At 42.3% G+C, this 27,782-nt stretch overlaps 2 protein-coding genes across 5 annotated transcripts in view; one reads left to right on the plus strand and one right to left on the minus strand.

The window, feature by feature from the left end:
* Positions 1-2,514: 2,514 nt before the first annotated feature.
* MRPL1 (mitochondrial ribosomal protein L1) lies at positions 2,515-19,498 on the minus strand. Of its 3 annotated transcripts, XM_057428607.1 has the most exons (10): positions 19,320-19,498; positions 18,937-19,037; positions 17,199-17,310; positions 15,832-16,075; positions 14,664-14,747; positions 13,044-13,115; positions 12,694-12,805; positions 11,277-11,377; positions 5,381-5,462; positions 2,515-2,975 (listed from the first exon to the last, which is right to left on the minus strand). In XM_057428607.1, the coding sequence occupies exons 2-10, from the start codon at positions 18,950-18,952 to the stop codon at positions 2,800-2,802; spliced, it is 999 nt and encodes a 332-aa protein (XP_057284590.1). In that variant the 5' UTR covers positions 18,953-19,037; positions 19,320-19,498; the 3' UTR covers positions 2,515-2,799. The 3 variants fall into 3 exon arrangements, with proteins under 3 accessions (XP_057284590.1, XP_057284581.1, XP_057284573.1); XM_057428598.1 differs by lacking the exons at positions 18,937-19,037; positions 19,320-19,498 and adding an exon at positions 17,497-17,601 and having other exon boundaries at positions 15,832-16,063; XM_057428590.1 differs by lacking the exons at positions 18,937-19,037; positions 19,320-19,498 and adding an exon at positions 17,497-17,601.
* A 231-nt stretch (positions 19,499-19,729) lies between these two features.
* The window catches only part of CNOT6L (CCR4-NOT transcription complex subunit 6 like), a 31,980-nt gene continuing 23,927 nt past the window's right edge, over positions 19,730-27,782 (plus strand). The window contains exon 1 of one of the 2 annotated variants that reach the window (XM_057428626.1): positions 19,730-19,853. The gene's annotated coding sequence lies outside the window, so the exon portion shown is untranslated. Of the gene's footprint in view, positions 19,854-20,893; positions 22,034-27,782 lie in introns of those variants that run through there. The other variant, XM_057428620.1, reaches the window with a different exon arrangement.

Below are 27,782 nucleotides of genomic sequence, written 5' to 3' on the forward strand. Positions count from 1 at the left end.
ATAGATAGTAAAGTATTTGAAATAAGCCATAAAAACATAGTGAAGAGACCTAGAAATGTATGCAAATGGTATCGCAGGCCTTGCTTTTATCCACCAGCAGGTCACTTACCTTAACATCATTCCTTTCAGGTCACGAACAGCACATAACTAATATAACATCTCATAATGTTCCTTGTATATGCATTTCATTAGTAATAAAAACACTCTTGCTTGCACACAGGCATAAATCATGATATGCAGGGTGAAACAACATCCCTGTAAAACAATATCCTACCTTTATCTAACACTCAGCCTTAATTGACCACTCATGATCCATCTGACATGCACTTAATAGCCAAGTCCTCAAAACAAAGCATACCCCCACAGATCAATCTTTTCCCTTCATGCAAGCATTCATCCTCAGCACAAACTCCAAGTAAAAGAAGGTTACAGCACATGTGATGTACTTGCAGAGGATGCTGCACTTGAACTAATGAAGCTAGACACAGAGCAGATGAGGAGCTTATGCAGCATGATTATTTTTTTCATTAGGAAAAAAAAACATCTAGGTAAAACTTGTCAGAAGTAATCAAGCCTTTTGCTGTGGAGTGATGAAGTTGCTACCCCATTCACTGTTGGCATAGACTACACTTGCCTGTACACAACCAGCTGCAATCAGTACAATCAATTATTTATAGCACAGGGTGGAAATGAAAAAAACCCACAACAAAACTATTGCCTCTTGATTACCTGCCCTGACCTTCTTGAAACTTGCCTGGTGCTCCAGACCAGAAATCAATAAACATCAGTATTAGGGAGCTAAAAAACCTTTGTTCTACAACATTAACTCCTGCAGAACAGAGGAAGGAGGAAGGGGAAAAGAGTCATTATCCATACAAATGAGTACCCTTACCAGCCTCCTCATCACCAATTCCTGATACGAGAAACTGGACCAAGTGGGATGTTGAGCACAGCTAACATCACTAAACATATTTGACACTGTTCTTTTTCTAGTCACATCAATTCTTCACTTTGTAAAGCAACAGATCTAGTTTTCTTCTTTCCACTGGGCATGTAAGTACAGCCCATAGTAAAAAAAATAAGGTTTGGATGGCTATTGAAGTGTTCTGGCATTACTTTTCCCACATACTACCTAGTAAGTCAACTGAGGTCAGTGTGAAGCCTTCCTTTACCACTAAGAGTTTTCTGATTAAACTCTGAGCAAAGAAGCCCCGTAATAAAAAAACACAGCAGTGTGGCCTAACAGCAACCTGCCAAGCACCCTAACAGCAGCCACATGCTTCAGATGATAGATACAAGAATTTTTATGCAACTATGAGTAACCTCTTTGAAAAATGAGCCTCCCCTCCTATAATAGGCATGATAAAAATCTGCAAACACAAGCGACCCTTTCAAAACTAGACAAGCTCAGCCCTTTTGGAAACAGCCAATCCTTCTGGAAGCATCTTACATTTTAGGGCGCAGCTTTACTAGCATGTTTAGCAAGAAAGTCCCCCCAAAAAACAATCCAATTGAGACACTTTTCCTAATACCTCTCCAGAAGGGAACACGAATGCCACCTGCTGGAAACAATAGGAAAAAACAGGGAAAGACATTCAGCAAAGCTCAGCAAAGCTTAAGTCGCGTATTTTTAAACAACCAGTTGAAAGAATCATGGTTATTTATGCTGCTCTCCAGTTTCTATTTAAGAAGTATGCTGGAGAAAATCCAGGTAAGCAAAATAAGGCGCAGCGACTACCGTAGAACAGTAAGGTTACATTTCAAGCACACTCAAGACTGGTTGTTGCAGAAAAAGGGTTGGTGGCTTCGTTTTCATGTTTGTGCCAAAGCAACCAGCCCAAAAGAACAAAAATGGAACCAAGTTGATCTTTCTGATGTGTTTAAAAGCTCAAACCCCAGCAAGTATTAAACTCATTTATTGGGAATCTTCTATTTATATCAAACTGTGCTATTGCCGAGACCTCCATTTTAATCAAGAGTCTTCATCAAGATTTTCTGCCGTATCATAGTGCTATGCATAGCTACTATGAGTTAAAGGAACAAATTTAAGCAAGTTGCTAACCAAAGGTGACCAAGAACCTAGTGCACCTTGGAGATGACTAAGGTAACACAGACCAGGTGCATGATCACTCCTCCCATAGAACACGTTTAATTTTTCCTTAGAAAAACCTTACCTATTACAAGTTGTCACAAAGACTAACCTGCATTCAGTGGCTCAAAGCAGCAGAGCAGTAATCCTCTGTATACCCTTCCAGTATCTACATATGCAGATCAAAAGAAAACAAAATGAGACATCACGAGCATCATGCAGACATTACTCCCACCAAAAACTCAAAAGAAACATCATGTTTGACTTGGCAGAAAGCTGGAACGGCAAATAAAACCTAGTTTCCTTCACTGGCAAGTTAGACAGCAGCTTACCACCAGTAACTGCACCAGTTGCTCTGTGGGGGACCTAGTCAAGACAAAAGCATGGTACATTTTGGCTGCAAGTGTGGAAATCAGCAGCAATACTTCGGAAGTTACAGAAATACTTTTATTAAAATAAAAACTGTTACCTGCAAAGAAAAAAAAAACAAAACCACAATACACAAACTTGGCAGCTTTCAGCTACCAACAAAAAGAATTTAAATGTCTTCAGTCTTGACAACAGACTCCTGTTTATGACAATGTTTCTTGTTACACAGAATTTACAAGTGGAATTCTCAAGTTAAGTTTATTTTTTTCTTTTCATAAATTATGATTTCAATCACACCCTCTGCTTTCCAAGCTTGACCATCAGATCTGCAAGGAAAGACATCAGGTACTAGCAGATTCCGGGACATGTTTTTCTTCATCACCTTCTGCATCTTCTTCTTCTACTTTTTCTTCTACTTTTTCTTCTGCTTTCTCCACCTGAGGTAGAAGGCCATCAAGGTACAATAGCAAACCTTCACTGGTGGAAGATCTAATCACCAACCTCTGCACAAAAGGACCTAGAAAACAAAGACCACCAACTCGGTCACACTTTACACACCACTTTACATGTCTCCAGGCTGATTTATCTTAGAACGCACACTGTGTCAAGCACATGAGCAGAACCAGAACTATAGAAGTACACACATCCGTTCAGCTCCAAGTTTAACATCCATCCCAGCAGACTGGGATCACAATGCAATCTATACTCTGGTGCTTTAAAAGGTGTAATTTGATGATTCCTTCAGTACCTCATCAGCAAAGTGCTCCCAAGCCTTAGAAAAATACAATTAAAGTTTCACACACACACACTCCTCCTTAGAAAAATACAGTTAAAGCTTCACACACACACTCTTCCAACACATGACATAAGTGAACTTGTTACTGTAAAAGTAGTTTGAAGAAACTCTAAGACTCGATTTGGAGTTTTAGGAAGCAGCATTCTTTATTGCAGTGCTGGGCACATACGCAAATTGTTTTGCAAAGGTGAGCAGGCCCATTACTTTGCCAAAGCAGCCGTGTATTTAGCATACTCATGCATATTTACAGTTATTCCAGGAACTAGTTATAATATTTGCATCCTAATTACACATGTGTTTTCTTGTTGAGTGGGGGTCTCTGGCGGTCACCAGTAGTCTTCCTCACTGTGTTTACTGAATGACCTCAGTGTTTGCGCATGTTTGCAAGGTCCTAGTGCTGAGTTAGCAGTTGGATGTCCTTGCTTCTGTTCTGTGCCAGTCTCACTCCACGCTGCGTGCCACTCTGCTATCTTGAAGGCCAGCATCCTTAGACTTACTGTCTCCTTAGTTGTTATAAGTCCCATGATGTTCCCTCCCCTGTGAGGCGAACATTGCTTTCTCTCTATGTATTAGTAAGTTAGAACAGTTTGGTCTATTCTACTATGTTAAAGGGACACACACTTGTTAGTTTAAAATTTCAGCTTACAAACTCAACTTTGAGGATTGGTACTGATTGGCAAGATATGGGGGGAAGTTTGTTGATCACCCAAATATTCCTCCATGACTAAGAGCACAAAAGAAACCATTCCTAATTCAGGATCCTTCCATGAGATGCTGAGAGAAACCTCCTGACAAGAAAAACTATGGAATTAGTCAGGTTTCCTGATGGGGGATTAAACAGATCTACATTATATTCTGAGAACATTTGCCTGGTGGTATTTTCAGTCTTCCATTAGATCAAGTGACTCGCAGGGGAATGCCATATTAGTGATAACTACATATCACATATGGAAAGCCTGAAAGAAACTGAAGAACAAATATCTAAAACTAGCTGATCTAAGCAATCGATAGTTAGCAAGCACATCTAGACTCCATTGCTGCAAAGATGTGTTAATTACCATGTCTGCTTCCTATAAACAGCAAGTATTTTAAATCAAGCCCGTAAGAGTCCCGCCACAAGAATAAAGCTTCATACTGCAAAATCAGTAGAAATGCTACTAAAAACAGAAGATCTTATCCTTACTTAACTAGGGTGGTGTAGCTCACATATAAACTCTGTAAGGACAGAAATAACACCACTTTCTGCTTCTGGTTTCTTGTATTTCATGTCAACCACCCCCTTATTTTTTATATTTGGGCTGAAATGCTTCTGAAGGCACATGTACTTGGCTTTTGCGGTCTGTTCTCTCTGTGCAGTAATTACTATTAACAGCATCACTGGAGGAGATGCATGATTGTTTTTTGCAGACAGTAATTCAATATTAAGATAAAAAGTTGTTTTCTTAGCCTAAACAAGGCTATTCTTCCACAAAATTGTGGTCATAAATCTCCATTTCCACTCCAGCTAAACAGATGACATTTAAAGTTTACTTCATTATGACAAAAAGCAGACAGTGTATTAATTGTTCACATTTTTTGCTCAGAATAGTGAGCACAGCCAAAGAACAACACACAGAATTCACACCTTTCATTCCTTTGTAACCTCCTCCTTTTGCTTTCCCAACAGCTTTCCCAACAGAAATGTAAAAGTATCTTTGTAATAAATAAAAAAATATAAATTGCGATACAACTTCAAGCAAGGCAGATAGATATTAACTGATGCACAAGTTTTAACATGGCATCTGCAGGTGGATTTTGAGTTCGGATTCTTTGTGTTGAGCCACAACAGGGTCAACCAGCGCACAACAGATGCTGAATACCTCCATGTCTCATCAGGATTTCCTTGTGTGGTTTTCATCTACTTAAGCATCAAGCCTGCAAACTTGGTTTTTTACATCATCGCACTGCTTGCCTTACAAAGGCACTTACACAGTGCTGCAGTGTGATTACAGTTCACAATTCAGTTCTTCCTATCCCAAGGCAGACAAAGCAGCAAGGTCATTTAATGACAACCCAGTAAAGAACAGTAACTTCTTCGTTGTATATGCTCTAACTTCAACTATGTCATTAGAAGAACAGCTACTTACCATAAGCCAATGGCTTGAATGTGCAGATATCATTGATAACTGTTTTTAGATTCGCAATTATCTGCTCAGTAGGCATATCCAGCTGAAAAAGGGTAATGCAAAGTTAGCCATGATGATACTTATACCCTAGATTAATAAATCTGAAAACACTGGGTATATATTTATTCAACTTTTGTTGAATAAGTGTGCCATTAAGGAGTTAGAAATCCCATTAAAAGCCTTATCCAAATGACTCACAGAAAAAAGTATTTTATACATGGTTATACGCTTATCATAACTTTCCATAATTCTACTTATGACATTAAATCCCCACAGCTCTCTAACAACAGGTAGCCTTAAAGAGGCGAAAAGTCTTTAAAAAAAAAAAAGAAGTATGTATACAAGTGTTTTTGCAAAAAGCTTACTAAAGAATTTGAGGAAAGAAGCTTCAATAAAGAGCTGTCAAAGACCACAAAACAGATCAACTAAACAAACAAAAAAAAAAGGCATCTAAAATTGAAGGCATTGAAAAGAGAACCAAATGAATCATTTAAAACTTATAAAGTGAACCAACACAGTTGCCAAAAAATTAATACCTTCATCTTCCCTCAAATACCAATCCCCTTAAACCATGACTGCTGTTCATCTCATCTGGACTCTCCTCAAGAACATATAACTCATGATCAAGACAGATGCCAACCTGAATCAAAGCCAGGGCTCACCTGTCTCTCAGGTCCTGGACAGCTTAACATGCATTTCTCAGACTTAATGTTCTGCTGCCATAATGCCCTGCTATGCTTGATTTAATTTGCTGTCTGGTCTCACCCATATTATCCACATATCTTTACCTGGATGAAAAATCGAGTTCTTTTTCTACAAGTTCCAGCTATGGAATTAAAAATAGCATTTTTCTCACAGAATTAACTCTATTTCAGGGGAGCATATAGTATAATTGGTGCTCTCTCTTCCTCTCTGCCACCTCCCCATGTAATATAAGCAGATTTTATTAGTATCTCATCTGTAAATGTGCGCAGTACATTGCAATAGAAACGCTGTCATACTCGACTACTCTCCTACAGATCTGGTCCATTAATATCTCTTTATGCTCTGCCAGCAGACTTACAACCCAAATGCAGTTCCTCTGCTACACATGCCAGAAGACATTTGTCTTTATCATTGTTACACTGATTGCAAAGTGCTTAATCACCCATAAATTAAGCAGACATGTTAATGCTGAGCATTTCACTGTGTGACAGACTCACCATGCTGTACTGAATTAAAAATAAAGAAGCCATTTAAACAAAACAAGTAACTGGCAATTGCTAATTAGAAACTTTATTTCAAATTAAGGTTTGAATAGTGTTTTCTTCCAATCTAACACTTCAATTATACAATTTCAGTGAGCTAGTAGACATTCCTCATCCATAACCAAGTCTAGAAGCATTCAGAAGAGACAGAATTTGCAAGTTGCTCTGAAATTACAACTCCTAATAAAGATTTAGAAATATCATACATTACAAGACAAGACCGACCCATTTCAAAATATTAAGATATTAATTTATATTCTGTATTTGTTAAGACAGGAAAATAGGACAAAGTGACTTGCATTCAGTCAGAAAACATGGCACATCTCAAGAGAACACAAACCATCATTTACTTGAGATGCCAACAGCTCCATAATGAAAGCAGGTAATGCTCAGAGGTTTCCCAGCATTTCAAAATAGCTTCCACATCCAAGTAAATATTTCAGCTTCCAAATAAGTATTCCACAGTAAATCCCTGTGTATACAGAGTCACTGTGTATCAGCACTTAGATACTGAGTTGAATTCAAGCCTTCAGCAACCTGACACCAACTACTCTGGACCAGATCTTCAGGGCTCTGCGAGCTACTCTGTTCAGATCGACTGCAGCAACCAATACAAGACAGTATCTGAAATATATAAATAAGAACTTGAGTCCTGAGCTTCCCTGAAGAATAACCATGTCTGCAGAGGGAGCAACTATCACTTAGTTTCTAGTCCACTTTGTATAAATGCAACCTAATCACAAAATGCCTTAGAAAATGACAGCATATACTATAATCAGAACACAGAAACTGTTACCTATCTTACCATTTCAAGTCTAGAACACATCCCTCTAGAGCAGCATAAGGTGCTGTAAAAAGGTGCAAAGCTATTTGTTCCTTTTTTGTTTTAAAAAGGAACATAAAATATTTGTCTTGAGAGGGGTGTCCCACTAACTCTGCTGCCTAGAAGGAAATTGCCTCTTAATACTGAGCACTGCACAAGTTTCCCCAGAACAGACCACTTAAAACTGATTCATCAAGTCTCAACACTTCTAAATTTCTAGGGGATCTTCAGAAGACTGCAAGTGAATACACAGAAGAGCCACTCAGCTATTTGCTGGCTAAATACACAAATAAAAAAAATGTCCTGCTATTAAAACACTAGCTTTAACCACAGAGAAATGCTTTTCTGAACTGTATTTAGGGAACCGCATCGAAAGATCATTCAGAGCACTAAATCGGTACTGCAGACTTAACCACCAGGCATTTCCTGTATAACACACATATAGGGAATGGCAGTCATGGCAGGGCAGAAACACTTGACAGAATATGAGAAATTATGAACACAAAATGATTAATGCTCTGCCAAACAAGATTACTGTCAGCAGTTTAACTCCATGCTTCAAGAATCAGAGGGCAGGAAAATAAAGCCAGAAATTAGCCAGTAAGAACACCCACAAGCAGACAAAGCAAAGCTGTTCTACACGGCAGAAGCAGCATGAGCACACACATCACACAAAACAGAGAAAGGAACCCAGTTCAAGAGCTCAAACAACCTCCCTCCAAAAAGAGCGAGTCCTGCAGATGCAAAGGCTATAAAGGATGAGGCTAACTCATCTACACCACAACAAACACCTTTAACTCCAACATGCATAACTTATGGCTGAATCTCTCTCTCATCCTGGACTTGTCAACTGTTGGAAATAACACTGCTGGCAGGCAAGCTTTTCCATGTGGTGCTTCAAATAAAGAACAGCTCAAATATGTACCAAAAGACAACTATGCTTTTTGTGTTATTCCCTTCATCCCCCAATACATATATTTCAGTTCTTAAGCATCTGTAATGGCAAGACTTAACAGCTCTTCCTCAACTGTGGGTCTGCTTTTCCCTGCACCTTTAAGGAGTTCAGAGCTAAGAATCCATGTGTCTTGTCTCTTTGAAGAGACACTAGCACTTGGGGCCTTCAATCCCACAAACAGCCAGGAGGCAGATGCTACTTCCAGTGCAAACTGACCCTTCTGTTTCCTGCCTTAACTCTTACTTCCATCCAACTGCACATTCTGTGCACCAAGTTTGAGATCTCTCTGGTTCAGTACACATCCCTTCATACTTTTAACCCCGTGAATAAAAACAGTGCCCCTGTATACATGTCCCTTTCCAGAAAGGGCATCTTTAAGAACAAACCTTAAGGTTTCACCTCCTGAAACCATCTTACTCTGTTCCACAAGAAAACCACTTCATAGGCAACTCTCTGCAGATAGGAAGACATGCTGGAATTCCTTCCTGGTGTCACATTTGGACTCTGATTTTTCTCAAGATGACTCCAAAGTTCCAAACAAAATTTTTTAATGAACAACAGCACCCTGTCTAGACTCAAGGCTTATGTCAAAACCCTAGAAAAACGCCCTCTGCAGATAGCTTCAATCTGAAGGAGATATCCCAAGTGTTCTCGTTTGTCTCCCGTCTGCATTAAGCTCCACATCTTAGAGTAAGATTTTTACATTCTCAGCTTCTCAACTTCAGATCTACTAATTAAATTTAACTGAGCTTTTCAAAGACATCGCAATTACAACTACGACAACACCACTGAGGCTGCTGACTTCTGTGGGAATGCAGCATTACATCAAGCCACTGGCCAAAACTGAACTAACAGGCAACATAAGACAGCAGCACTACAGGGAAACCATCTCTTTGAGTAATGCCAGCTTGGCAGACTCCCAGACACATCTACACTACTGTTTGGAATACAGCAATAGATCTTCACACTTCTGTGTAATTCACAAATTATTGTTTTCCTCACTGATGAGATTTAAATTTTAAAGGCTCTTGATTTAGTGGTGAGCTGATATGCATAACACTCAAGGCTCTCTCAGCCTCCCAGAGCCTTGCCTGCACTCCATTTCCTTCCAGCGCTGCTGTGCAAACAGTAGGGAAACTAGGTCAGTTAAGAGTAGTAGCTAGAGAGTGTGGAGACTTCTTACACAAGCCATAACCACCACGTAATGCCCCTGTACACAACACATGAAAGTGTGACAGAGCAAGTCACACTGCGTGTGCAGTGCTGGAGTCACCTCTGTCACACAGGCGACTTGAACGTAGCACATAAGAACTCTGTGTGAGTAAACACTCACCACACTAATTCTGATCCAAAATGAAGAGTTCATTCATGAGGTCCTCTTGTTTACTTGCACAATGACATCTGTGGCTGCACCAAACCTTCTGGAGTGCCACAGGAACTGTGCTGCCCAGACACAGAACCCAAGGTAATATAACACCAAGATCTTACATCGCTAACAAGACATGGTCTGAACTTCAGAAACTCAAGCCACAGCTGCAGGACACCACACAAAGCAGAACCAACTGCAATTGCACTGAACACTGTCAATACATCAGCGCTTTTCATCCACCTTTATCCAAAACCTGGTTTTTATTCTTTACTATACAAGAAGAAACTTCACAGTAAGTTTAATTTGCAGGGGTATTTTTAGGTTGACCTACAGTAGAAAGTGACCGAAGTTTAAGCAGTCCAAAGGAAAACCTGAAGAATACAGTCACAATACTACAAACCACAACTGACCTATGGATTCAAGGCATTTCCCACTGTCAATTAAACTTACTGACTAAATAGTTAAAGATACCCCCACCTGTATCAAAGTGAAACATGTAACACACTGTAGCAGAATAGTCCCATATCCCTTAGTTTTTACCATCATATAGACAAGAAAGCCCTTGAAATTCACATGCACAACTTGGAGCGGCTACCCAGAATTAATAAACTTGCTTATCGCTAACTTCGCCAGATAAAGCTTCATTGGTTACTTATCTTGTACACTTTCTTTCCGTACCAGTTATCAGTTAAAGGAAAACTAAAATTTAATCAGGCAGGATTACAAACAGACAAAACAGAATGAAGACAAGACACAGTTTGGATCAGGGAAAAGAAATGAAAAAAAACCCCACCAGAAAATATGTTCTTATATAACTCAATTTCTTCCATGACAGCAAAGTACAAATTAGTTTTATATTCCAGGTGTAAAGCAAACAGTTCTTGCTTTTTGCTCCAGTCCAGATCTAAACTTATAAAAAATAAATGAGTCTTTAATTATTAAGTTAAAGCAAACACTTTTTGATCCACCTGTACATATTGACCATGTACTTACAACCCATAGTTTATTTACTTAAAAGAATATTGAATAAGCTTTATTTTGCTCACAGAAGTCTGCTGAGGAGGGAAAGAGGAAAGGAAAGCCTGTGTTAAGATGTCAATTCACAAGGAGATTACTAGGAAGAGTACCTTTTTAATTCTATTTTGTTCATTATTACAACTTCTTGCCACAATACAGTGGCAAATACAGATCCCATTCCTGGCATCCTTAACTTCTTAGTATCAGGTTTGCTTTGCTCTCAGTTTTAGCTGAGCCATCTTCTGTGACCACACATCAACAACAGAGAGGGCTGACATCAGCTGAAGCCATGACACGAAGCCTACAAGTTCCATTTACATCACAGGTCAGAACATACTTAGAAATCTTAAGAACACAAAGATTAAAAACATTTTTTTTCTCCTCTTTTAATGCTAACTTCAGCTCTGCTCAGTAGAATAAACTTAAGCACTCTATACACAACTTACTCTTGCTATTCTTGTCTTGATTACACACTCGTCTTGTACTGTGTACTCAAGACCATCTCTGTAGAGTTGCAGCATTTTGGGAATATCACGGCCCAGGGAATCTAATTAAAAAAAAAAAAAAAAAAGGCAAAAATGTTGTCTGAGAAATGCTTATTAGAGAAATTCTGAGAAATTAGCATTTTTCAGAAATGCATATTAGCATTAGCCAAAATTAGCATTTTGGCTAAGTGTGATATTGGTCAAAAGAGAAATCTTTCCATTAAGGCAGTTAAACCTAATAAAAACGTAGTTTTATGAACAACAATGCCCTCACACCCACTATCTAAATCATTTCTATCTTCCCTCCTTCCTCCTTCATCAGCGGATATGAAGAGCTAATAGAGTAGGAAACACAACAAAGGTTTCACTTAAAATACAGAACCTGTTTGTGCATATATAAAACAAAGCTCTATTACCTAACACTATTAAACCGGCTTGAAAGACCAAAACCTAGAGTTAGGTTTAGAATACACACCAAGTCTTCCTTGAAAACAAAGTCTACAAGTGCATAACAGCAAGGTTAAACACAACACGGAACACACTGGCCCAATCCAGCTATTCCCACAAGTCAAGAGAGCTGTTTCTTATCACAGCTGCCAAGGCTCATGTGACAGATTTATACCATCACTCCATTGCTTCTAATACCAGCATTTCCTCTCCCATACATCTTTTGATGGCTCCAAGTCAAACTGGCCTTGGATAAGCTACAATCCATATAAATTGCACAATAATGGCATAATGTAACTTTCATTTGTTTCAAGAAATAGCTGGAGTATTCTCTGTTGCAATGTTTCGGACAGGTTAATCGGTTTGTCTCAAACGTTTAGGAGCCTAAAAACACTGCCTGCACTTTGAAAACATGAAGACAGATGGGGCAGGGTTAAAGACTCAGTGCTTCACATAGCTCTATGTTTGACAAACACACATTTTTAATTTTCTCTGTATCTGAAAATACTAAAGCTTAAGTAACTCCATTGTTGAGTAGCAAAGGACAGAAGGAGCAGTAGCAGTCATGAAACTGGGATTCAAACAATTGCACAACAGTTCAACAACACAACTACCTCAGTGAGTACTGTTTTGCAAACTGTTTCGGCCTTCCTGAGTATTTTTATAATACTATTAAGGTTCCTCAGGATTAACAGGTATAGAGGCAATTAGTAGGCAAACCTACCTTGACTCTAAACCCACATGTGCCTGCTGTGGGAGAAAAACACAGTTCTAAATTCCTAAAACTGCTCTTACCTAAAACAAGTATTTCAGTCACATACAGTCTAACACTCAATGTTAATTACACATAAGCATAAAAAAGTTCTGGGGTCACCTCTAGAGTGGTATCTTGTTCAGTATTTGAGATTTGTAAGAGCAAACTGCTTCTTACTTTTTGTTGTATTTGGGTATTTCCGTCTGAGTTTGCTCCTTAATGGTATTAGCTTAGGTATTATTTCAGGAACAGCTATGTAAGAGTCCACTTGGATTTCATCTTCCAAAATCTACAATAAAAACAACTAAATACATTTAGGAACACAATAAATTACCTCAGTACACAAGCTGACCTACAAGCATATCCAAGCATAGAAACCCATCTCTCACTCTTCTTACTGGCTGCTAACTTCAAGCCAGAGTTCATTGGACATGAGGTTCCTTATTCCCTCCCCTGCTCAACCACTGTTTAAGTTAGAATATTTATATAAATCATAAAAAACAAACAAAAAAAAAGTAAAAAAATACCCATTTGATTAATTCAACTCCTCCCACAACAGCAGCTCCATTTGCTCGAGCTACTTCTGCTTCTTGCTCATTCTGTCGAGAGAAAAAAAAATTTAAAAAAAAATCAATAACATCTGTACTACCAACTAGTCCATATCAACAGCACTGAACAGGTGATTTATCTTGAACAACTGGGTATAAAACCAGGCTATTTACAGGCTAAGAAGGATGATTTGAGGCAATCAGGGACCAAAAATATCTAATGCTGGTGATTTAACATAACAGCAAAACAACTCTACTCCACATCCCAGTAAGAATAGAAGACAAGCCTTTATTCAGCTTGTAGTGGAGAAAAGCCCATTCCATTTGCTGAGGTGCTCTATCAAAAGCCCTTTCTCTCCCACCTCCATCCCTTGGAAATGACAATGAACCATTGACCGGATGGACCCAACATCTTACTCTAAGCTTAAAGAAAAGCTCAAAACATACTACTAAAACCCACTGTAAAGTAATGCTTTCCAGCTCCTAAAGGCGCTGTTACACTTAGGCTTCAAAGAGCACTTAGAAGTTAATCTTCTCTGTCCTCTACAAGGTTTTGCTTTTAATAGTCTGAAATGTGGGAAAAAGCATCAGTTTTGTAAAAACTTTGGCTCAAGCTTTTGATACAAGCAGATTTACGCGATGCAAAGCCAGAATCAAGTTTTCCTTACATGAATAAACTGAAAAGCTCCATACTTCCATCCCAAAGCAGTGTGTTTCTGTTGCTCAACCTTTTTCTGCACATACGCCTTCACACAGCATGGCATCTCTTACCCCATATGAATTTGGGTGAAGAGCAAAGGTTGTGATACAGCACCAAAGAACCTGGCATGCTTGGGTCTTCTCTACTTGAATCCATTCTGTAGGAGGATTCTCCGCTTGTAGCTCAGTTACACAGTTTTACAAAACTGAAGCCTAAAGGGTAGTCAGCTAAATCTGTGCCAGTTCTCTAGCAAAGTTTTATACAGATGTGTGCAGGTCTATTCTGTTAGAATTATTAACTGGCAAATAACAGCAGCAGAGGCTGAAACTGGTCTCGTGCAAATGCTGCAGCTGCTCTCCACACCATTTCACATTAGTGAACTCCTAGGAGAGCAGAAAAAGGGTTCAGGGCAAAGGGATGCTAAATTGTTTAGGGTTTATGAAGAGGAGTTACTTTCCCCTTCTCCCCTAAACACATCCTGTTAAGTGTATATGCCTGAATAATACCTACTTCTAATCCACACTGCCTACTAAGGCTTAGAACAGGATGGTTGGACATAGCTGCTACGCTAAACCATTTGCCTGTATTATAAAAAGGTCACAAAGGTTCTACTCTGTAAATGATCTTTAATTGTCTCTTCCTTAGTCACATCTATGCAGATGTTTACTTCCAAAGTGCACTGCTAGAATCATCTATGTATACTTAAACCTATCAAGATGAAAATCCTTTAAGGTGCTTATTAATACATTAAGATGCTGCTGAAGACGAATCCTAGACAGACTTAAGAATTGTGTAAAGCGTCCACAGAGTCTTCTTGACAAAAGGCATAGTACTTGTTGTGCTGAAAAAGCATGCTAGATACAGAAAGAATATAAAGCAAGTAATTCAGTCTTACCCACCTCTGTGAAAACCAAGACCTTATTCGTTTGATCTGAAAAGCGATATGGAAGAAGAACAGTGCTTGTAAATGGTTCCACTTTTTTCTAATAAGAAAGAAAAATATTAAAACAAATTAAAAAAAAATAGTAATAACCATGACTTAAGGGCAAGTCACACAACTGCATGGAGTTGGTCCCCTAAACAGCAAACTTACCCACAATCTCCTTGCATAGAGGTCATATCAAACAAGCACAAGGTGCAAGACTTGACTGCTTTTTTATGTCCAGTATATTCTCAAGACTAAACACAAGTGACATGAATTAATTATGCTGGAGCTTGCTGGGGTCAGTGACTCCAGGGCAGGATTGCTACCAGGCTTTGGTGCAGTGAATAACAAACATTGAGGTGCTGTAGTTGCACCTTATTAAATGCCTATTCTCATGCAACAGACAACACAAACCTCATGTGTCTGTCACAGAGCCATAAGAACATCACATGGCCCCTGAAAGCAGGCGCAAGAGCTCTGCATTTTGTTAAGCATGAACTTATTTTCTAGCTCAAAGGGACTCCTGGTATATCAAAGAGATGTTTAATTACACATGTGAAGAAACCAACTCTCAAGTGGCCCATTTTCTACTTATCAGGGAAGCAGAGGATTTAGGGAAAGACTGAAGAGTGCTTGACAACTTCGAAGTCAGACAGGTCATAGGCAAACAAGTGATCGCGTATTTTCAAGGAACATTATTTTTTAAAAAAAATCAAAACAAGGTGACAGACAGAAACAGGAAGAAGCTTGTCTTTACAATAGTAAGGACAATCAGTAACAATCATCCCAGAACAAAACACATACATGATTTTGGGAACACATCTTTAAGCAGAAAGCCTGAAGAGATATAAACCTTAGTTTGATCAGTTCTGTCCATAAATGGATTTCAGTCACATTAACAGCCTGTTTTCAAAACCCCCAGTGGTGCTATCTTCACCTCAGAAGCATGAGGAATGTTAGACAATTATACATGTATAAAGGCACAAAGCCAGCCGTAAAAGCCACCATTATTCTGACAATCAGAGTAACTGCAAGAGGCAGCCAAGAACAACTGCAGCATCTGCTCTGCACTTATGGACTTATGCACACTTCCCATGTTTATAAAATAAAAGTATCAACATTTGTTAACACTTCCAACGTACCTTCTTCGGTAGTGCCATATCTAGGAACACATTAATATAGACAAACTGTTTGGGGTAAGTGAAGTCCAGTTCCTGAAATTTCTTTAGCATCCCCACAGCCTTTTCCACTTCATAGGATGGGCGCTCATAATGCCACGTCAAGTAGACATCATCCACAGGCTTAGTCATCAGTGGCCGCCTCCTGGGTACTTGCTTCTTTTTTGTCTCTTCCTTCTTGGTCTTTTGTGAGCTTCTGTTTGCAGGTCTGACAAAAAATATTGTTAGATCATCAACTGATGGGTTTGGCACGTATTCCTTGAGAAAAAAGTATATATTGCTATATGTCACTTATTAAGTAACAATTAGTTAATGAGGTCCCACACAAAGATGAACAGGATCCCTAAACTCATCCCAATTACTTGTCTCAGATGTCAAGACAGAAATCAAACCCTCAGAAACCAAAAGCTCTGAAAGCAATTAAGCTTCTCAAACAACACCGCCACACTTGTGCAGCACCAAACCAAATTAAGGACTTCTTGCTGTATGAGAGCAAAACCAGTTGAAGATAAACACACCAGCTTTCACAGGTCTTGCTTTCACATGAGCTGGTAGCAGGCACTGTGCCCAAGCTGCTTCTGAACTGAACAACTCCCACCCACCTTCTTGATAATGAGAAGAAGCCACATCTGAAGGGGTTTCCATAGTATTATAGTAGATGACAGCAGCCCTACTTTCTTGAAAAGGTTTCTCCTCCCCTTCCTGTATCATTTAGCATGGAGTTAACAAACAACAGCCCAAATCCTTATTCTTCTCCCTATTTTCAAGGGCTCCCAAATCAAGTTAAAAAAAATAAAATAAAGTAATAGTCAGCTACTCCATTCCTCTAGTAACTATGGTGAACGACTCTCCAACACTTCAGAACACTTGGGATACAAACACACTTAACTCTCCAGTACGCAGGGGTAATTTTTTTTTTCCCACTTATATTGTAATGTTAAAGTGACAACAAATTAAACAATAAAAGGCAACTTAAAGCAAGAAGAGGAACTATTTGAAGCCAGCTCCATAAGCACACCAGCTTTTGTACTGTCACTACTCCTTGAGCTGTAATTCAACTGTACCCTCCAAAAGCACACAACAAAAATATCAAGTAAAAGTGTTACACTTATTATTACAAGAGTAACACAAAACGTTCCCTCCGAGTCTAGCTCAGAACGCTTCTCTCCAGATTGTCTCTTCAAGAGCTGGCAGCTTGCAGGATGCCACCAAGGCCAGCTCGGCTGTGACAGCAACGCTGCAGACACCGAAACCACACACGTTCCCCAGCCACCACTTAAAGACCCCCGAGGGCTACAACAGCCACTTCGGACAGAAGGAGACACACTCACTTCGCGGCCGCAGCGTAGAGCCGGACAGGCGCCGCGGCGCTCACCATGGCAGAGGCGGCAGCGAGGCGCCGGTCAAGCCCAGGGATGATCCACCCGCGATGAGGCGCCAGTACTGTGAGGGAAAAGCAAACACCACCTCAGATAAGGCTCCCTCGCCTCACAGTTCCCGCCCTGACACCCCACCATCCCTCAGAGCCGCCCTATACCACGGCCAAGGGGAAACCCGCCGGCTAAAACAAGAAAAGAGCCACTAGCCGACACGCCTTCCCGGCGGAGAGAAACCGCGAGGCCCCTTCACCTCTACAGAGGCAGCGGCCAGCGTGCGCCGCCATCTTGCGCCGCCACCGTGGTGCAACGCGGAAAGCGTCCCCCGGAGGTGGGGTCGAGTGCTTCCAGTGGTAACCGGAAGTCCCTGCGGCATCACCCGCAGGACGCCCCCCGTCCGCCACCACCGGGGCCCACCGTTCCGCCGATCCCCCTTTCCGGCTTGTGCCCTATGCCAGGTGTGGGAGCCTGATTAAAAGTCTCCAGCACGGTTCTTAACCGGCCGCAAATGCGGCCTCAGTACAAATTGGGGCTGAACACAGCAGACGTCTGTGCTCAGACGGTGTTCAGTGGGCACGGCCTGCCCCAGAGATGCCCAACAGGGCAGCCTCTCCTGAGGGAGAGACAGAGACACTTCCCTAAAAAACTGGCATGTTTCTATCTGAAATAAACATCCGTGTGGGTTCATCTTGGCTGCTTCCCCCTAAACGTTTTTTGCTGTGAGTCCCAGGAAACTCAAGAGAGAGGTTTTCTGCCTGACATCACTCTTGTTCATTTGCAAATGGGAAAAGACCTGCCTGATCCACACACCTATGTGTGAAGGACTTGGTTTAACTGAGTCCTAAAATGTTCAGATAGGTGCTGTAAACTATAATCCCACCTCTTGCTATAGGCACACTCACTAAAGGAGATCTTTCTATGCCACACTGACATGCCTTGGACTAGAAACATCCCACCTCCAGTGGTTTCATTGCCCTACCTGATAAATGTGTGTCCTAAATTCAGTCAGATCATTCCTGATCCAAACTCTGAGCTCAGGCTCGCCTTATCCATTGGTTTGTTTGGAAATATTTTAAGAAATCTGACTGTCAATGATGCTAGGTGTTTTCTTGTGGTGAGGGATGATTCACATTGCCTCTGTAAGGACTTCATGCGCTGCAAAGAGACAGTAGCTGTCAGTTATGTCTCATTCCCTGATACGGCAGGGAGCCGCTTAAACTAGAACAGTTAAGCGTCAATCAGATGTATGAGCATACGTAAAACAAGTTGTAATGAAACTGATATGTTCATCCAATGTAACTATACACTCAATTTCCTGGGAACGGATCGAAACGGAGAGGTGTGAGGGTAACAGGAGCAAAAAGAACCCAACTCCTCTGTTAGAAAGTCTCACTGAGGAGTGAAGAAGTGTTATTTAAAGCACAAAGGCAGAACGGGTTTTGGGGAAGGGTTTTTTTTCTGCTGGGTGTTAGGTATGTGTTTCCTGTAGTGATGGCACATGTAATGCAAGACTCGCTGCGTGACCGTTTAATATGCACCCGTGATCAGGTAGCAACCTGCATCCTCCATGGCCTTCCTCCACAACTCGCTAATCCCGTTGTGAGCCTCCAACTTGTTAGACACAAAGTCCTGATGTGGGTCATGGATTTTGGACCTGGGAGGGAAATATGGGCTCCCATTCCTGATTACTCACTCACTCTGCAGCCCATTTCCTATCAAAGCCCCTCGCTCCTTCTGCACTTCCTGCTCTCTCAGCATAAACGACCTTCTTCGGGCCAGCATGACTCCAGGCAGCTGAAGTAGAAAGCAAGTTTGAATCAAAAAGCTCTTGGATCTATGACCCAGCTGCCTCCCTCCACTTTACTGGTGATTTATTCATATCCCCAGCACAGGGCTGCCCCACAGGCCAACAGGCAAAGATCTACATGACCTCTCCACTCCTCACTGATGCTTTTATTTTAGCCTTCAATCCACTTCTCCCTCTCGGTAGGCCCACATTCCTCCTCATTGAACATGGAAACGGCCACCACAAGGATTTCGGTGTGTCTGGGGGGAAGACAGACTTCTGATATTTACCTGTGCCTCCTTGCTTCAGCTGCCTAGAAGAGCATCCCTTGTCTCACATGGCTCTCTACAACTGAAATCTGGGCACTGAAAGGCATTTCCCAGGAACGGGGCTCCCACCTGTGGACCACCACTTCCTCGGCACCCACTCCGGAGAGGGCTCCTGGCTGCCGCTACCACAATCATTAGGTAAAACCGGGGTGCCGTCCCAACCTAGGCCGGTGTCCCCCGGGTCGGCGGTGCTCCCTTCCCCGCCGCGGGCAGGTGTTGAGCCCGGCTGCGAGCGCTGACAGGGCCCGCCGTGTACCCGAGCTTCTCCGCCCACCCGCCGGCCCCGCCACCGCCCCGCCGCCCGCCTCCCCGTGCCCGCCCCCTGCTCCGTCTCATCCGCCCTCCGCGCAGCCCGAGCCCCGGCCCCGCGGCTCCGTCCTCGGCCCGGTCCCGCTTCCCGGCGGGCCGCCGCCTGCATGTCGTTGCTGCCCGCCGCCGCCCTGCCGCCGCCCTGCCGCCGCCGCCGGCCCCGCCGCCCCGCCGCGCCGGATGCAGGTGAGTGCCGCGGCCCGACGGGGCCTGGCGGGGCGCGGGGGGGCGGGGAGCGGGCCCGCGCCGCCATGTCGGGCCCCGCCAGCACCGGGGCCAGCACCCGGGGTTGCCGCCGCGGCCTGGGCCGCCTCGCAGCCGCCGCTCTGAGCCCTCCCGGACACGGATCCGTGTGTACCGGGGCGGGGGCGGCTGCGGGTTTATTCGCGGCGAGGGGCGACCCGGAGGGTTCTCCCCGTGAGCAGGTAAGCGGGGGTCCCTGGAGGCTGGGCCGCGGCGGCACTGGCAGCCGCCCCCCCGAGTTGCTTTTGGGATGTCAGGTCACCACATAGCCCAGGCTTGGGGCAGTGGGGTGAACCCGGGCCATGGGATAAGCACTTGGCCCCAGTCCCTTCTGCGTTGGCCAGCATCCCATGGTGGGACATTCACCTGGTGACCCCACAGAGAAGCTTGGGGGATGTTTTTTGGGGAAGGCAGAGGTCTGGACGCTTTTTCCTGGTACTCCACAGCAGTCCCATACGAGGAAGACAGGCAGGGATGGCACCTGCAATAAAAGCTGGGCTTCCAGCTCAGGCGGTGGTGCTTGCAGATAAAACAACGCACCTAAACACTGAGTTTTTGTAACAGTTTGGGGCTTGCTTTTTAAACTTAAGTACTTTCGGTAAACATGGCGGAGGGCTTGGTTGCTTCCTGCCTTTCATGGCCACGCCAAGTTTTATCTGACCTTCTGAAATCTTTCGGCAAGTAGGGTTTTATCAGGCCGTTTTTGAAACTTTGAATAGGCTTGCTGAGCATTTGCTCTGGGGAGTTACAACTTGTCCTGAGCCGGCCTGCTGATAGGAAGTTTAGATGGCCTTGTCCAAGCGGGAAGGTTTGCTACAATTCATTTCATACCTGTGCCATCCCCTCCCCGTGACACCGAGCACAAACGTGCTGTCGTGCATCCAAAAACTAACCTGGAGGGGAAAACACCTCATCCCAAAGTCGCTCATGGTTATACTTCCTGTGTATGTAGACGTGGTTGATAATGAAAGTGATGACAATGTGTTTATTTTTAGCCCGTGCCATTCCTTTGAGGTGTTTCCCTCCTTAAAAAATACATTATTTGTAACACCAAAGTCTTCTTGTGGCACAACCCAAGGAATTCCTAGAAGCTGTATCCCAATTTGGAGGGCAAAAAACCTCTGATGAGGTTGAGCATGGCATTTAAAAATACAGCACTGCCCGTGATTTTATTTCCCTGTCAAAATAAGAAGCGACGGTGAAATTTGTACTGCCAAACATTGCTTTTCTGAAACACAGCCTCCTTCATCCAAATAGAACTTATGTCAGAGCATCAACTCGGGTGTTAAATCTCCTTGCTCCCTGTCTTCAAAGGTGATTGAAGATGACAAAAGCCCCGTTACAGATTGACTGTTCAGTTTAACTGAACAGTGGCAATTTTGCAGTGCTCTGCTGTCTGCTAAATAAATCCCGTTAAACACTTTCAGTTTTGTTCTCTTAGTACTAAAAGCAAGGGCTGTCTGAGTGCTGAAGCACAGCAGAATTTAATTTATTCCATTTCATCTTTTCTTCCTACAGGCACTCTTTCCAGTTCAGTCTGTATATTTAATTGAAGGATAAAGTGCAGTGTAAATGGCTGATAGGTATTGCCACATTCCTGAACTAACTTTAGGTTTCTTCCGTCTTTGGAAAGCTGAGGTCCTAATGTGCCACCAGCACTGAAGTAAGACAACCCATCACCAGACAGTTAGAAAAACAGAGTTTGGCAGCAGTATGGAAACCACAGAACTTTGCACATTCATTTTAGTCACCGTTGAGTTTCCCCACCAGGTCTGTATGGCAAACTTCTGCTGGCACAGCTCTGTCTGGGAGCTCTGTGACGAAGTGTGACCCGTGACTGACATAGCTGTGCCAGCAGAAGTCCTAGCTGTAGAAGCAGTTATCTGCAAAAGTGCACTTTTACTGATACAGCTTGTTTTCGTTTCTAAAGGCTGTTTTTCCATATCATGGTGGCAGCACTGCTGCCAGTAAAGCACCACGCTCTGGGAATGTAGTGTAATCAGACATTTATTTGCCTGGCCTGGAAGGGACGACTGGTCAAGTTTAATTTCTGTGCATGGCTCTCCTCTTCCCATCCACTGTCTGTAGGAGTTCACATTTGCAGTGAGAACTCTCTCCTGAAAGTAAGTGATATTACAGCTGCTACTTGTTTTCTTTCCTTCAAAAGGTGTTTATAAAACTTCCATTTCATGTGATAAGCTGGGATTTTATTTATTTATTCCCCCATGGGGACTGTAGTGGTTTTTCATTAACAGTCTTGTTTTTTTCAAAAAGGGGGGCAGGCTTTTGACCAAGTTTTCCAAGTGCAGTAATATTTAGTCTTCACACCAGTTTTATAAGAGACAAGCAAGAAAGTGATCCCAAGGTGTGTGCAGACTCTGGTAGTAAAACAAAAAGGCACCACTGGAGAAAAAATAATTTGTTTCCACGCTGGATAAGTCTTTACTTAATTTAAATCTATAACAACAAGAAGAAAAACTTACATTTAGGTAGATCACAGTAGCTACTTTTTTTGTTCAGAGACTGTGTGCACAACTGGGGAGGTGTATTTCTTTTTTCTTGTTATTGAAACCTTTCCAGGGCCATTCTGTTTTTAAGTGGTAAAATTATGCCTCAGTAACATGAATAATTTTAGGGCAAACTTTTTTTTTGCCACCCATGAAAAAGATACTGCTTAAATCTGCTTTAATCTGCTGGACACTTTTGGGTTATTTGATTTTAAAAGGGGAGATAAATACAAATAAATGGTTTGCTTACTATTTATTGGAAAGAGCTTTTGTGATGCCAGAAGAGCACTCGAGGCACTGGATGCAACCTCATTTGCAGAATCCTGAGAAAGCAAATGTAACAGTGCAGCTTATTTGTTTGGGAGCATAAGATGGCATTTGGGAAAAAAAAAAAAAAAAAAAGTTAAAATATGTCTTAGGCATATTTAAACTCAGGAGGATTTGTTGTGGATTTACAACTTTAGAGCATTAAATACTAAGCCTCTTGTAATATTCCCCCCCCCCCCCCCCCCCCCCAAATTCGGTGCTTTTCTTGATGACAGGCTGTAATCAAGGCTTGGGTGCTTGTTGCTTGCTTTCTGCAGTTTATCAGAGCATTTCTCGTGTCTCAGACAGATTTGCTATCACCAGAAAGATACAGATAGCACTCCCCTACATTTGTCTGTGCCTCTGGGGTGGCTCAGGCTGGGGGAGCAAGGTGACTTCAGTGCTGTACTTAGCTTGTTCAGGACAGCTGTCAGATCTTCCATTGCTGTGGAAAGCTGTGTAAAAACCCTGACTAAATCCATGAGCTGTGCTTTTTCCCCCTTTTATCAGGTTATCAGCTAACGTGTGTGTCAAAACATACAGCACACTGTCTCAATGGTGCAGCTATCCCAGCTGAGCCAACTGAACTTTGCCAGTGCCAGATGGGGAAGTGCTGCTTTGCTCACAGCCCTGCCACACATCGGACCCTGTGCTGAACCACTTTTGCTCACTAACCTGACAGCAAATAAACAGAGCAGGAGGTGGAGGCTGCAGGGCATCCACATGTTTTAAAAGTGTTGGTTCTTAGATCAGCCGTGTAACTTCACCTTTTGATTAGTTCTTTGGGTTTCAGTGGTATGCCTGTACAGCTTTTCCATCTCACCTGTAATGATTAAAAAAAAAAAAGAGACTGTCTCGGGATGTTTCTTTATCTTTACTCAGTGGCAATGTTCCTGAAATTCTCTTGCTCCCCTTCCCCATCTTAAAAGGCATGTGCATCTCAGGTCCATGTCATCAGATTCACACATGTACCTCCCACCTCAAGACCACCCAAATAAAGATCAAACAGTTCATAGAGGTCAAAGCAAACCCTGAAGTATACCCCACAGGAGATGGCCAAGAGACTTTCTATGCCCAAGATTTACTGGATCCATTTGTGCCTCTTTCAGGAGTGCTTTGGAATAAATCTCAGAGAAAGTTGCAGGTAGACTCCATGAAAGGTCTTTAGCTGAACACACTGACTGGCTTTGTTTGAAGCTTGGTAAATTCGTAACAGGGCTTTGTGATACCTACCTGTAATGGCAAGGTACTGGATGGGAGTTGGTTTCTGTTATTTGGGGAAAAACTTCTCTCTTAAGAGTTGAAAACAAGAAAACCACAAAAAAAAACCAAACAAACCAACCCCTGCAACTCCCCAAAAAGCCACAACCCAAACTGATAGTACTCTGAATACAAGAGAACACTGGAAGAAAATCTCTCCAAAAAAGTTACTCTGGTATCCTGTTTAGAAAAACAATGCATACAATTGCTTGTACATCTCCCTACAGAGGATCAAGTAACAGTGTTTAGACACTACCAGAAAGCTTTCCCTCCAGGGTTTGAGAGGTGGTCATTGAAAATATCGTTCAAGGTAGGCAGAAATGCATTGCATGATGTTCTACAAGAAACAAATATCCCTTTCAACGGAAGATATTAAAGCAGTGCTGGTAAAAATGCTCCAAGATGAAGAAGCAGCAGCTCTCAACATTTTTAGCTACAACTCACTTGTAGTGAGTGAACACAGAGATTTTGGAAGCTGTAGGAAGTCAGCACCTGTGGCTAAGGAACAGAACACCATTTAGCCATTGTGTGTCATGCACACAAGTAATTTAACTAATGCTTGTAACCTCCATGTGTACACAAGGCACAGATAAGGTTGTGTGTGTTCACCCTCACTTTGGTATTTCCTGATGTAAATGATTAATGGTGCTTTATGCTTGCACAGGATTGTAGCTGTTTCTGCTTGGCATTTAGCTAAATGGTTTATTGTCTTTCACATTCTGCTTGCCTGTAAGGGAGCTTTATGTTTTCTATGAGAAAGGTATATAAAATGAGGTTAAAAGGGACTGCAGATTTCACTGGGTATGAAGTCTGGTAGAGGTGCGTATTTTAAATGAAGTTAATACCACGTGGACGTTGCCTGCAGGCAGATTTACAGCACAGTCCTATTAACAAAGGTGTTCACACTGTGCCATCAGCAGAGAAATTAAATACTTTTCTCCTCTTTGTCAAAACTAAAAACGTTGGGGAAAGTGAAACTTCCACTTCGAGCACAACAGTGAGAGTAGGGCCTGAGGAAAGAGGAAGAGGAAGGGTTTTTCCCTCTGCTTCACTGCCCAAAGCAAATTCAGGCTTGCTTGTGGCAGTGATGGTTAAAAATGGCAGTGTCAAAAGTAGTGGTCTCAGGCTCAGAACAGCAGCAGGGCCACCTGGCAGGTCCACTTGGGGGAAAAGTCTAGGAATATATATGACAGCCCAGTGATGGCTCTTCAGAAGGGTTTTCGTTTTGGATTTTCCGTCCCGCATTTGCAGCTTGAGGACTAGTAAATCTTTGTTTACAGACACCAATGGACTAAATCCTTCATAGCACCCTGCCATCATCCCTGCTGTTGTGTATCAGGATTATTCCTTACCCTAAAGAAAACCTATTGTGCCCTCAGCTAGGAGCAGCAGGAATTCTTATGGCTGGGAAAATACTGGAGGCACCTCTCCTTGAAAAGCCCGTGGACCTTTGCCCGTCCCAAGTTATGCACCTACCTGTGGTCTCCAGAGGCCTGCACTGGAAAGGGGAATGTAAACCAGGTCTCCTGCCTAAGGGTCCTTTATCCTTGCCACAAATCCTTCTATGACTGCTACTGCAAGTCACCAAGCTCCCCAGTCTCCTATTTACAACATGCAAAACAAAAAAACACAATTAAACTAACTTAAACGTTTTTAAAGGCAAAAAATATTCGTGGGCTGAAGCATCTCTGCAAGTTACAGGAGAGAGAGGAATGTTTAGCCTTGCATGGCTATGGAGGGAGGTTTTGTTGTCTGCAGGCAGAGAGGAGAAGGTCTCCTCAGGAGAAGCAAGGAGGAAAAGTGGTTACCTTCTGCTTTAGCAATACACATGCCACAGGTCATAGCTACAGAGAGAAGGGATATGTAACCTTCACCTTATGGGGTCCTGATATTGAAAAGGGAGGTTTCCCTACTTAAGAAATGGCTTTGCTTTTATTCTTGAGACATTTCGACAACTCCAGAAACCCGCCTTACTGACAGATAGCTTTGAAAAGGTGGGTTTTTGGGGGGACTGCTAAGCAAAGTTTTGTAAATGCTGAGATGTCTGCCTTTTAGGTGAATTTGAGACCCAGAAAACTTCTTTATTTCCTGGAGTGCCCACTCTGACACCAGCTGAAACAACTCTCCAGCGAGTTTCTTCTCCAAGTGAGGGACCTGAACCTCACATGGAGAGCAGTAGTGCAAAGTGACCTCCTCTTCCTTTTTCCCCTTTTTGCTTTGGTGTCAAGAGTTCACTGAACTTCTTTTTTAGTTTGTCAGATTTCACAAGTACAAAGATAACTATGTAAAACAACTGCTTTTGGTCAAGCTGTTAATAACAGTCAGGATTTGTACATTGGGCTCAAGTGTGCTGTTTATCCTTTAGGGCAGCTGAATGAATTGATTGGGTAGTTTCCCCCTTGCTTTTAAGGAATGCTTCCATCTGAGCGTCTTCGTGTCTTCTAGTCACAAATAAGTTTTGCTTTTTTTTTTTTTCTTCCTAAGAAATCAATCTGGAGGTTCTCTCAGAAGGCTCTGGCTTCGCTTTAAGTATGTAGAGAGAGAAGCATGTTGAGGATTTCCTTCTGCACGTTTTTAGGTGTTAACTTTTCCATGTGCTAGAGGAAAACTGAGAAAACAGGGAAACAGAAAACATACTTTGTGTGCTTTGCTGGATATTATCATCCTGTGTTTTGTAAACAGCAGAGTGGAGAGGTCCTGCAGGTTTTTATGTTTTCAGCTCTATGGCCTGCAGCTGTTCTTGCTCCTGGTGCTTAATACTAAGATTTCATGGCCTAAAAAGTTACTTGGAAGCTTCAAAGGAAAGGTGCTCTTCAAGCACTCAAGATAAATTTGTCTCTTCCATGGAAGCTAGGGAGTTTGCTCTTGGGAGTGGAGGTGAACACGCACTCCAGACTTGCTTGCCATACATACTTGTGTGAGGTAAGTAAGCTTCCAAATGGCACAAACATGGTATATATCCTTCAAATAAATGTCTTTTTATCTTAAGTCAGCCTTAACATGTGGAGAATACCCTTCATCTTTCTTGTTGCTTCAAAGGAAAGTGTGGGAGTTGTCACCCAGTCATCCATGGCGAGAAACATGGATAGGAACCAGTACCAGCACTGGGACACTGCCAGCGTTTCCCAGCCTTTTGGAAAGGGTTGGTTCACTTGCTTCTTGTCAGAGCATGTATTGGTATGCACATATGACATGGTCTGCTGCAAAACAGTACTTCCTACTGATACAGATAGGAGACTTCAAACTGATCTGCAAGGGATTTAAAAGTAGAACAGTTGTCAGAAACTGTGCTCTCCAGGTAAAAGAAAACACTCTTCTTTGCATTTTCTTACAGTCAAGGAACTTGTAGCTCCAGGCAGGAAAAGGCCAAATGGAGCAATAGTTCCAGAAAACTGGTTACTGCTTCCTCTAACCCTTACAAGTCAATTTATATTTATTCTGTTACATGAATTTAAAACTGGCCCTGGAAGTGGGAGAGCTAGCACAGGATGAATTATCCACCCAGCAGAAATTTCCACTTGTGAACGCCTTTCCTCTAATCCCTTTTTGTTTTGGAAAGTTAAGAAAGCAAAGGGAAAACGGGGCCAGACAACTTCTCACATACCAGAATACAGTCAACAAGTGCCAGGAAGAGTCAGGTTCAGCTTGTCAGATGGCCCTTAGCTTGTATTTTTATCTTTACCTTGTATTCTACCTGTGCAATGATCCTTTTGCTTCTCCATCTCAGTCTGGAGCAAAAGATTGCAAAGGAGTGGATAAATTACAAATATTCTAAGTGGATGAGAGGAGCAGATGTATT

This window comes from Pezoporus wallicus, unplaced genomic scaffold, assembly GCF_028554395.1.
Source record: "Pezoporus wallicus isolate ANWC-B61680 ecotype Strahan unplaced genomic scaffold, APGP_CSIRO_Pwel_v1 scaffold_3294, whole genome shotgun sequence".
NCBI classification, from domain to species: Eukaryota; Metazoa; Chordata; class Aves; order Psittaciformes; family Psittacidae; genus Pezoporus; species Pezoporus wallicus.

What these genes read in the sequence shown, in the direction of transcription:
- MRPL1 (XM_057428590.1), bottom strand. Translation starts at nt 17,530, where the DNA reads ATGGCGGCGCACGCTGGCCGCTGCCTCTGTAGAG. An exon ending in AGGTCTTGGTTTTCACAGAG is followed by an intron (nt 13,116 to 14,663) that starts GTGGGTAAGACT and finishes TTCTCTCGACAG; the next exon opens with AATGAGCAAGAAGCAGAAGT. An exon ending in GAGTTGAATTAATCAAATGG is followed by an intron (nt 12,806 to 13,043) that starts GTATTTTTTTAC and finishes TTTTTATTGTAG; the next exon opens with ATTTTGGAAGATGAAATCCA.